Source organism: Erpetoichthys calabaricus, chromosome 1 (genome assembly GCF_900747795.2).
Source record: "Erpetoichthys calabaricus chromosome 1, fErpCal1.3, whole genome shotgun sequence".
NCBI lineage: Eukaryota > Metazoa > Chordata > Cladistia > Polypteriformes > Polypteridae > Erpetoichthys > Erpetoichthys calabaricus.
Genome location: NC_041394.2, coordinates 243,186,039 through 243,198,508, shown reverse-complemented (window position 1 = coordinate 243,198,508; position 12,470 = coordinate 243,186,039). Strand labels below are relative to the sequence as shown.

Genomic DNA, 12,470 nt, shown 5'->3' with positions numbered 1-12,470 from the left:
TAGGTTCAGAAAATTTCACAGTACAACCACTATAAGCTCTCTACACGTAACGTTTTTACAAATGAGGGATTCCATACTGTTTGTGAAGGCAGTTGTGTGTTTTTCCTTTCTTTGTCCGCTTAGTCTAAAACTTTCTCACACCTTCTCTCTCACCTCCTAAATCTGGCCAACTTCCCTTCTCTGCTCCCAGAGAAATCCTTTATCTACACGTCAACTGCAATGTTATTTAACTCTGGGAAAAACTGCCCATTAAAACCAATCATGCAATTTACCTCCTTGTCTGAAGTCACTGGTAAAACCACCATATCCACTGGCACATAGTACTAAACAGTTCTTAAGATCACTGTGCTCTAGAACCCAGAAGCTCTTTGAAAAGTGTCACGTGACTTGAACTTGGATGTCTACATATAAAGCAGGGTTCTCATACTTTCTGTGTAAGACCTTAAACATTTCCAGTGGTGCACACTACCTAAAGACAACTTGATGGGTCCCTTGCTTCTTTAAATCATCCTTTAATAAATGGCCTATTCCACCTGGTAATCTTACCATGTTGTCTGGGTAATAATTGATCTTCCAGGGTAAGGTAATACATTTATGGAGTCCGTTAGCCTGCATTATTTCACATTAGTGCTGGGCGGTATGACCAAAATTCTATATCACGGTATTTTTCAAAATTATACCAGTTTCACGGTATTCAACGGTATTTTTTTCCCATGCTTGAGTGGATGTTAACCACATTTTCCACTGCAATTACTGGCTGTGAATAACCTATTCCATTGTCATGAGAATTGTACATTGTACAAAAAAAACATTTTAATGTGCACACAAGTATTAATACAGGTTTGCATGGCCCCATAAAGTGATAGTTTTCAAGGGGGTGGCACTAATGAAAAGAAGGAATCACACTGCATGACAGTTAAAATATAGAACCTTTTTATTAAACAAATTTTACAAACAACTTAAACTAAAAATTTGACAAAATATTTTCAACCATCCAAAGAGGCATTTAGACTTAGTAAAATATTCAGAGATGCTTGTCAAAAGGAATTAATAGTAAATATTTTTTGTAAACCAACTACACTTTCTGTTAATGTTAACAATCTCTGTCCACTGACACATTAAAGTGACTTTTTTAAACAACTTTTCCATCAGTAAACTGCATAATATTTAAACTAATAAATAATAAAAATAAAATAAATAATTGTGCAACTTCCAGTAATAATACTATTACTTCAAGACTTCAAGCCCAGGTGCATTACACAGTATTCATCAAATAAAAATAAAATAAATAAAACAAGTGCAACTTGGTGATGACATCTTCACCAACTGAACCATCATTTAGGTAAATTGCATTAATATGGACCTTGCTTCAAGCTAAGCTATATCCTCTTTAATAAAACCCCTGTGTGCATCCAGTGTCTGTGTGTGTGTGTGTCTTCTGGTGAAGTGCGCATGCACGGGGCACGGTGCAACGCTTCAAAGCAGGTGCTTCAAAGGCCGCCTGATGCGTCACACAAGACAGAGAGGGCGGGACCTATAAAATATCGCGTGGCAGATCCAATCGGATTTCGGTAAATGAGGTAAGACCTAAAACAGAAAACACGAAAAATCTAATCGGGTACTGAGACGCGGAGACCAGCTTCCCCATTGTTGTGCAAGTGTTCACTCTGAGGATGTCAGATTTGCGATTAAGAAGCTTGGCCCGGTAAAGTGTAAAGTGTCAGTCGTTGAAGGGGTTTTCCTAAATATACGAATTTTCATGATATTACAATACGATGACTTTTAAAAGTAGATTTATTTTCGCGCACATTACATCAGTTGTTGGGGAAAATCTGCTGAATGCCCACTGTTGTAACAGAAAATTAAATGCATATTACGGACAGCAAAGCCAGTATTGCTGTCTGAGAAAATTACAGGCATTTTACGGAAAAAAGGTCCCTTGCCATTTAATATAGACTGTTCCTACTAGTGTTTATGGACTACTGTTCTAGCGCCCGTTATTGTAACAGGCTTAATGTCTACTACATAAATAATAAAACTGAAACTTGCATTTATAATGCTATTCGTGGTATAGCCCTTCGGAATCGTATTAGGGCCACAGTGAAGAAAAAAAAATACGGACACGGAAGAAAAAAAAAACTATATGTCGAGAATAAAGTTGACATGTTGACTTTATTCTTGACATTTCTACTTTATTCTCATTGTTTATTTTGTAATTAAAGTAGAATGTTGTAAACTAAACTTCATCCTAAAATCAGTGTTTAATTTACTAGATTTTTTCAAACCCCGTCATAAGTTGATGTAGCACATTAAATGCTTTGTGTTAAGTGTTCCCCAACTCAGTTGTTAATCACTGTGCGCTTCTTAAACTGACTTCCTCTGCACTAAGAGGAGGTGCAGGCAGCGATCATCACACAGAATACATTCACTTCATGATATTGCTGCTCTCTGAAAATTTAGAATGCCAAGATAAATACTTGATATCATTTTCAGGATGAAAAGCATTAAAGCAGATATTAAACATGCACGGTACTGTGGCGGTAGTGCTGCTCCCTCGCAGTAAGGGGTCCCCAGGTGTATGTTCAGTGTAGAGAACTTTATGGCAGGTGTGACGAGGCTCCAAAAACTGGATGTATGAATGGGTATCGCACAGGTTTAACTTAAATATTGTGTAAATGTTGGGTTTGTGATCTGGTGGTCGGAGACACGAACACAGAATTCAATGGATGTTCTTCTGAGTGGGCTTTCTTTATTACATGCGTGCTGTCTGTCTGACGTACCAAACCCTCAGCTCCTATCCTTCCTTTTTCTTTCTTCACCTAACCAATCACCACACGATAAACGTCTTTTTGAAATTAAAACTAGTAATAAACTTAGACCACTGAGTGTTCAGAACTTTAAAAAAATCTTCATTATACATGTTTAATTATGCCATCCATTCAGGGTTGCGCCCATCCCAGCAAGCATTGTGTGCGAGGCAGGAGCAAATCCTGAACGCCAGCACACCTCAGGGTGAATACGAGCAATACATACACTAGCTGGGTCAATATAGCATAACAAAACCCCACATCCTACATGACTTTAAAAGGAAACTGAAGTACGCCGAGTAAACCCACCAGAAAAACATGCAAACTGCAAGGCAGGGAACACCCGGGACCCCCTTGCTGCGAGGCAGCAGTGCAACCTCCACGCCACCGTGCACCCACATGATTAATAGATGCTTTAATGCATTTCATCATGAAAATTATATCAAGTATTTATCTTAGCATTCTAAATGTTCAGGGAGCAGGAATATCATGAAGAGAATGTATTCTGTGCGGTGATCGCTGCTGGCGCCTCCTCAGTACAAGAGAAAGTCAGTTTAAGAAGCACATACCGATTTAACATGGCTCGGGGAACACTTAACACAGAGCATTTAATGTGCTATATAACTTATGATGGGGTTTGAGAAAATCTAGTAAACTACATATTCATTTTACAATGAAGTTTAGTTTACGATGTTCTACTTTAATGACAAATTACGAGAATAAAGTCAACATGTCGACTTTAATCTTGACATAAACAGCGAGAATCAAGTAGAAATGTCGAGAATAAGTCAACATGTTGTCACACTACAGTATTACGCAGTACCCAGGTACATTACACTGTATTGAAAAAAAGTAAAACAAGTACAACTTGGCTTGCAGTATTATCCAGTAGTATAGAAACAGTATTCACAGATTTGAACATAATGGTCAACATCCGACCTTTTAAAACCAAAGTATCTCCAGGCAACGGACGTGACTCCTTTTTTTTGGCAAAAGTTCTTCTATGTCATCATGTTCAACTTTATCGTCTGCTACAGCTTCAGTTTCGGAATGTTCTCTGTCCATTTTCACCGCTCAATACCTACACTACCGCATTTACTCCGTTGCATGCCTATTTAGCGATGTAGCAGTGAAAAAGAGACCCCGCGCAACACCTCCACTAACGCATGTACTCCGTTGTATCTGTCTAGCGATGTAGCAGTGAAAAGGTCCCCCCCTTAAACAGTTTCCCGCTGCGCCACATTCTGAATGTTGTTTAGGCAATTTAACTGGTGTTGCGGTATAAGAAATATCCATATCATAACAAAAATAAAAAACGGTTTTCGGTATGAACCTGTATACCGCCCAGCACTATTTCACATAATCCCCTACTCTCACCTGACACTTTTTAATACTGTGGGCTCAGTCTTTTCTTCTCATTCCCCAAAACTGTCATCTTTTGTACTGATTTGTTTCTTTTTTTTTGTTTTGAAGTGGGCTTGATAAAAGCTTTTTTATACCTTTTGACACTGCCAGCACATGATGTTTGGAAAGCCTGTAATTTCTTTACTCTCCTAGAAGGTTTTGGGATACCAACATTTCAGTTGTTCTGCTGAAAGGTGAATTCTTTGACAAAGCAATATTTGCAATTATTATACAGTATATTTTCTCAGATTGCAAGTGGCACAAAGGAAATCTTATTTTCTTTCTGCTTTCTTGTATGCACCTTTATTTGCAAACTATTGTAGCTATAGAAAAAATGCAGTGGTTAAAAATAATATTAACATCTGGTATTAATACAGACATCAATTTTATTTTTTCCTTAAAAAGACGTCTCTGTATACTAATACTGTATATTATTAAATATATTATTTATTTATATTATTAAATACCATATATTATATTGTATATACATAACCTTTTTGAGCTTCGTCCGTTGTCCAGGTGTTACAGATTAATATCCACCAAAACAAGCAGATATAAGAGTTTTTTCCCACACTTTGCATGGATTATACTGTATTGTACTATTCTGGAAAAAAATACCAAAAAGAACAATATTAATTAATAAAATAAATATGGTTGATATATTTATATCAATCTAAATCTTATAAGTTACCACTTTAAAATGTGTGTTTACATTAGTATTTCAGTAACAACATTTTTAATGTGATGAACACATGAAGCACATTGTTTGCAGAACAGTATTAGTTACAAGACTTCAGTGAAGCTTTGACTGTTTATTTGTTTTTAAGGATGGTTTGACAGTCCTTGATGTTGCTCGGAAGAGTCAGATTCCTCCAAACATTATTGCATTAATCCAACAGAAAACACAGGTAAAACAAACATTATTCTATTTCCCATTGAACTGCTTTTGTTAGACAGTAAAACATATTTTCAATGTTCTTTGTGAGCATTTCTGTCCCTGAAATGATAAGTCTATGATTTACTGTTGTTTATGAAGTATAGTGTATTAAAGTAACTGGTGCTGTGTCCCCTTTTCTCTTACTAGGAACTTCAGAGGCAAACTCTTTTGAAAGAATTGGATGGAACAGGAGGAGGAGGAGGAGGAATGACAAAGATATTTATCTGTGGTCATAGCAGAGTGGGAAAGACAACCCTAGTGCAAACTCTGCAGCAGGTATATATATTATATTTAAGTTATTATACAGTATATTATTATATATATGGCATTTTTAGCGTATGATATTCTAATTATGATCATTTTACTGCAATTAAAGAAAAATACAAGTTGTTATGGATTAGAAGGGGGATTAGAAGAGGCCTGTAGCAATCAAAGGAAAAACTGCTTAGTACTTTTCTGTTTATGATGGAGCATAGATAGCTATAAAAAATATGAAACAGGATCAATATTGGTGCACCAAGATTCCTCCCAGTCTGGACGTTTGCACTGTGGTAACTGACAGTGACCATCAGCAAACTGCAATGCTTAGGGTACAGAAACACTTAGAAGCAGTTCCTTAATATGAGAAGAAGAAAGGATCCCTCATGCTGCTGTATGCAGGAACAACCTTTAAACAACAGTAATGTGCTTCCTGGTGACGTCAACTAAGCTCTCATTCAGCCCCAACCCTGCACATCACCGAAAGGACACTACAGAACTGATTTTGCATTCCAGGCTGTTGCAGAACATTTAAAATTTCAAAATCATGTTTTGTATTATCATTTTCAAATAATACAGAAAAATTCATACTGTATAAATTAACAAGACATTAACATTTTCCAAATCCGCTATATCCTGAGCAGGATCCCAGAGAAGGTGGAGCCAATCATATCAAGCTTATGATGTAAAGCCGGAACAACCCCCCTATCACAAGGTGAGCACACAGACACTCTCACACACATACACACTACAGCCAAATTAGTATCACCAGTCCAATTAACTTGCAAGTCTTTGAATTATGTGAAAAAACTGGAGCACCCAATGGAAATCCAAATGGAAATGGGGAGAATCTGAGAAATTTATGCAGGCAGACCATGGCCAGGCTTCTTCTTGCAAGACACCAGCGATACCAACTTGCCAACATGCTGCCAACAAGAACACCCTAAACCTAGAATTGAAAACAAAGGCATTTGCAGGTTACTTTATTCACTTCAGGAACCAGCTTTGCCCTTCTGCTCATCCAGAAATTATCCGTAGGAATTTGACTCTGTTTTTTAAAAAATGTGCCATTGGTTTGAAAAATACAAATGCTTTCTTGCCGTTGTTATTAACATTATTTGATGTTGCTGGCCAGGTGTGAATTGCTGTCTGTGTTTTGAAGGTACCTAGACAGTAATTACAGAAAAAAGTCACACTTATAATCTATCACAGTCTTTCACTACATACGATAAAGAAGATCTTAGACAAATCAAACAAACTGTTGGTGTTCCAGTTATTTCAGTCCAGGGCCATGGAAAGCATTGGCAGCAGGGGTGTGATTAGGGATACACAGAGTCTGCTGCAGGATATGTTTTACTGCAGCGGATACAGTCGCAGTGTTCAGTAATGCTATAAAGATTATTTACAAACCATTCAAAGTTGATTTAAAATTGCTATGAATCTTACTCCAGAACACCTTAAACATTTTATGGACTTGAGTAAATGGCTACTGACAAGAAACACTGAAACTCACTAATTACTTTTTCTCTCTCAAAAACACTGTCCTAGATTGTTCTGTTTCCATCATATTCTGATTAAGGGCAACTTTGCATATACTATGAAAAATTGATAATTGTTTCATTCTATTTAATAGACTTTGAAAAATCTAAGGCTTTGATAAAAAAATTAATGTAGTGTAATAAGTTAGGATATATTGTCGCCTGTACAAAATACAATGAAACTCCTATATCCAGAATTGAGCTGCACACTTGACACTGCTATCCCCCCAACAACCTGAATCACACTCTACAGGCTATGTAAAAATATATCAAGACAGAATGTATGTAGTAGGCAAAATGCGGCCCCCACTACAACCCCCCACCAATCCACCCCTTCCAAAACACACACACACCATATAAGTAATGTGGTTAATGAAAATCACTGGGAATGCATTAAACTTTTTCTAGTATAACTTGAAGTAATTAATGTACATCCTGCACCAGTTTCCATGTTGTGAAAGGAAAAGATGGTACAGAGTAAGCTAATCAAAATAATAATAATACGGTAATAATAATAATTCATTACATTTATAATAATAATTCATTACATTTAAAATGTGAGTGAAAAGCATAGCGCTGGAATGTGGCATGCGTAGAACGTTATCACAGATGAAGCATACCCAGCAATGCATGAAAATGCACTTTAAATAGTTAAATAGTGTTGCTTGATGCTAACCCACATTCATGATTGTTTTCTGGCTGTAGCTAGAACGACCGATGTATCATGGAACCTACTGTATGATTTGAGTGTGCATCTGCTGTCAGACTGCTGTATCTTTTTATGATTTAGTGTATGTGCCAGGCTTACATATAGAAAACATGGTTTGATTACACATGGCATTGGAAAATAAATATAATTTGAGTACATTTCTACTTCGAGAGCAGTTGCATATTTTCAGTCACATACGGTCTCATTGGTTTTATGGCAGGCGTATACTCATGAGCATCATTTGTTACAACCCATGGCAGAAGACAATTGTTAATGAACCAGAATTGGAGAACAAAGGGACAATAATATAGCAGCATGAAGCTATGGCAAGGCAGTGGATGACAAGTAATTGGTGATGTGCCTGTGGAAAATGTGAGCGGGCAATAGAAGGGGAAAACATACCCTTACCTTAAGAAGAATAGAAACAAGAATTTGCAATAAAGTTTTATTATTTCCCTTTTCCTTTTATTGTCACAGATATGCCTTAGAAATGTAAAAGACACATTTTCTTAAATCAAAATCTTTGCTACTTTGAAAAAAACATATCACTAAGTTTAAGGCTTTTGTTTTCAAGTTTGGACTGGTGCCCATTGAACTGTGTTTCAAATGGCAAGAAAATACATGGTATATATTTTTTTAATTTATAAAAAATGATTTATTGTGGAACATAGCTTTATGTGATGAGTTGATACACTATATTGTGAAGAAATAACTTTGACTTAAAAAATGCTGAACTTATCCATTAAGTGCTTAGAGTAAATAACTTACTAATGAAAATGTTTTGGTTGTTTTTACTGTGAAAGCTGTATTTTACATTAACTGACTAACCTGTTAATGCAGACATTTTAGAGGACTGCCTTCCTCTAAAGTAAGACATATTCTATTACAAATTGTAATATTCTGTTTATCTCATATTTTCTCCTTTTCATTGAGTGAAAAAAAACAAAAAAGAAAACAAATACAATCAAATTTTGAACACAACATTCATTTTGTAAATTCTCTGTGAATCGGAAATGTGTGCTACAGCAGTGCTTTGTAGTCTATTAATTTTAGTCCACAGAAATCCAGTTGTTATGTAGCTTATTATAAATTCTTCTTAAATAGCTTCTAATAATATAATCATTACAATGTAAATCAGTTTCTGTACTCTTCAGGTAGACATTGTGTTGTAAAGTATATACAAAAATTCCTTTGTAATTAGGTTCTTTAAAATTTTAATCTTTCTTATTTTTTGTTTTGCAAGACTGGTATTTTATCTTATGTCCAACACTGGTTTAGAGATCCAGACTCTCCACCATCTACCGAAGGTGTACAGATTACAAAAAGCAGTTTTGCAGGTGAGACTGTGATGACAAAGAGATGCTTTCTAAACTCTATTTGTTTTGTGCTTTCATTAATCAATTTATCTATATTAAAATTTATTGTACCTCTTGATGTCTCAACATGTTTTCAAATGTTCATGTGAAATCAACAATAATTTAATGCTTGTTAAAATAATTAAGCTATTTGGTGTTATCATATATGTACTATCAGCTTTAAAGTATTTTTGTAAATCTGAGTATCTAGTTGCCATAAAAGGATAACATTTACATTTTTTACTTTCTCGTATACACAGCATAGAGAAAGTGTAGGAATCGTGAAAAAATTTGACCTCAAGATTTTGATTAATTTTGACAGTTTAGACCTTCCTGAGTCTGAAAATACGATTTTTGAAATTATGTCTGTCTGTGTGTAAACACAATAACTCGAAAATGCTTTGACCTATGTCAGTGAGATTTTGTACACCTGCTTTATATCAAAAATAAGGAATCCTATCAACTTTTGGGCCACTTCTGGCAACCGGAAATGGTACTTTAACTGAATACTTTTGGAAATTTTCAAGGAGACTATGGTTATAATTACAGATAGATGATTCAAATTTTGTATAGGTATTTATAATGTATAATGGAAATATAAATGTGTGCATGATATTAAAAACTGTATTCAATATAACACATATTCTTTCAATAACTATTATTAATTTTATTTTAAATTATACCTCATCAGTTTAACAATAACGTGTAAACTTTGAACTTGCCATGTAAATATAAAGATGTAATGGGAACAATAAGCTTCTACATCCCCGTCATCTTCCTGGTAATACATTTAATTTGATATTTTTTTGTAATTTCCGCCATCATTATCACAATTAAATGTAGCTAAATGCAGTTTTACCTATAACAATTTATTGCAATAAATATGACATAATCCTAACACCTTCTCTGTGTTTTTAGGTGACTGTAACTCTGTTTACTTTACACGTAATCTCGGTAATGCATATGTAATCATGAAAAAATTTGCACACCCAAAACATGTGGCCCAGTGAGGCTGGTGCTCGATTGCATTGTTTGCAGGTTTGATCTTGCCCCAGAAACATTTTGGACAATTTTAAATGAGACAGATGTGCTCGATAGATGATTTTAAGTTGAATGATTGTATGCATTACACTCGTTTTAATATAAAGTTTGATTATAAATAGAGATAAATGATCGTGTATTAATATTATCAATTAGTTATGATGAGAAACAAAGGCATATGATATTTGAGAAATATTGTGCAACTTGAAGTGGTTTTGATGATCTTTTCCTCTATCTCAGTATATGAGAAAGTCGAGGGGAGCACACTCACGATTTTTTTTCTTCAATTGAGTAACTTGTTCATACTTACAAGGGTTTCTGGAGCGCTGATTTCATTTCTAAAATAAGTTTTTACTTTCGGTTTTGCTTTACCATAGTTAAAAATTGCTTTCATCATTTCCTCATAATATTTTTGTTTTCTGTGTGTGCCATATTTTGCTTATCGATTGCCATAATTTTATAATGGAAAACTGACTAGAGGTGCACTTCATGTGACGTCACAATCGTGAGGGTATAAAAGTCAGCATCATGTGCATCCTAGTCATTGAACTTTGTAGATATTCAAAGAATTTGCATAAACGGTTTTCTCAAGTATTTCCCAGTTAAAGATTTCCTTTTGCTTTGTATGTTTTTTTTACTTCAGTTCTGGCGTTTTGGTTACATAACTAAAGTTATTTTGCCCTTATGCGTACAGTCCAATCAGTCCATCAAGTGCTCCTTGTAGAACTGTTTGTATCTTATTAGTACAGTTACCTCACTGTAAACTTGCGATACAGTTATAATATTGCACAACCTGAGCCACTTTATAAAGCGTGTATTTACATATGATGATGATATCATTTTTAAGATGAAATGCAGCAAAATATGCTTATTATATTATACAGATAAAACTTTAACTTCATTTAAATAATCTATATTGTTAATAATTAAACATGTGAGGACACGGTGTCGTAGCGCTAGCAAGGAGCTGGTGCTCCGTTCAGATTGTTCCTGCCTCGTGCTGTATTCTTGCTGGGGCTGGCGCGACACTAAAAGGATAGACTAATTAAACATGTACTACGAAGATATTTGAATGTTCCTTAAAAGTTTTGAAGAATTGGCATTCTAAGCTTACAGATGGCTTAAATCTAGTACAGAGCTGATTGTGTGGTGATTGGGTATTTGGAGAAAGAAAAGTAAGGACAGGAATTGGGGGTTAGTACATTTGAAAGAGACAGTACGGCTGCAATAAATTATTTCATCGAAGGTCGCGCACGGCACAGGAAGCATCTTGCGTGAGGCATCAACAATCACTGTGCCACTGTGTTCCCATGTTTAATAATATACTTTAACTCCTATCATCATGAAAATGATATCAAGTATACATCTCAGTGTTTAAATTATTCAGAGAGCTGTAATATCACGAATGTAATGGATTCTGTGTCCTGTTGGACGAAGAGAAAGCCCGTTTAAGAAGCACATAGTGATTAACACACATAGAGCACATAGAAGAACACATAGAATATGAAGCATATAACGTGTTACTTTAATTATGATGGGATTTGAGAAACTAGTAAATTAAACAATTTTAAGATGAAGTTTATGATGTTCTACTTTAATGACAAAATAAACTACGTGATTAAAGTGGAAATTTCGAGATTAAAGTTGACATTTTGAGCTTTTTTCCCCACTGTGTCCCTATTTTTTTTTCCTTTTCTCTGTACCCTAATAAGCTTCCATATGACACTCAGACGGTGAGCTACGACTCGCCTTTTTACGGCGACTTTGATATATGACAACTTCTTTTTTATTTCGGCCACTGTGCGACTTTGTGAACTTGAGCTTTCAAGTTTCTCCGGCACTCTATGTCACTAGATCAACTTCCTTTTGTTGTTTTCACCACTGTTTAAACCAACAGATCATATGTTTTTCCTTGCCTCCACTTGGTATTCGCTGAAATTCTTCTATTTGCCCCCGTGCTTTTGTCATTGTCTTTTCACAGAAGGCTGAACTAAAGGGCTATTTATATTGATTTGCATATTCAAAGAGGTGTAATTCTGGGAGGAGTTTGGGGAGTGGCAGCAGGCGCGTGCACATGCATTACTTTTCATGCTGACCTCCCAGAATTACACCTCTCTGAATATGCAAATCAGTATTAATAGCCCTTAAGCTACTTTTTGTCATTAAAGTAAAACATCATAAACTTCATCTTTAAATCATTTGATTTACTAGTTTCTCAAATACAGTGGAACCTCGGTTCAGGAACGTCTCGGTACACGTACAACTCGGTTTACGACCAAAAAGTTTGCCAAACTTTTGCCTCAGTTCACGACCACACACTCGGTATATGAACAAGCCAGTTTCCCTTTTGGTTTGTGCGCGCTGATGATTTCCGCACGTGTTGCATTGTTCTCGGTCAGACGTGCGTGCGTGCGTGCTTGC

The 12,470-nt window shown here is 35.6% G+C and overlaps 1 protein-coding gene across 2 annotated transcripts in view; it reads left to right on the top strand.

The window, feature by feature from the left end:
• The window catches only part of LOC114660526 (death-associated protein kinase 1-like), a 108,129-nt gene that overhangs the window by 55,217 nt on the left and 40,442 nt on the right, over nt 1–12,470 (top strand). For both annotated transcript variants that reach the window (XM_051931212.1, XM_051931216.1), the window contains 3 exons: nt 5,039–5,119; nt 5,296–5,424; nt 8,897–8,990. In XM_051931212.1, the coding sequence (XP_051787172.1) occupies nt 5,039–5,119; nt 5,296–5,424; nt 8,897–8,990 (304 nt within the window). The remainder of the gene's footprint in view (nt 1–5,038; nt 5,120–5,295; nt 5,425–8,896; nt 8,991–12,470) is intronic.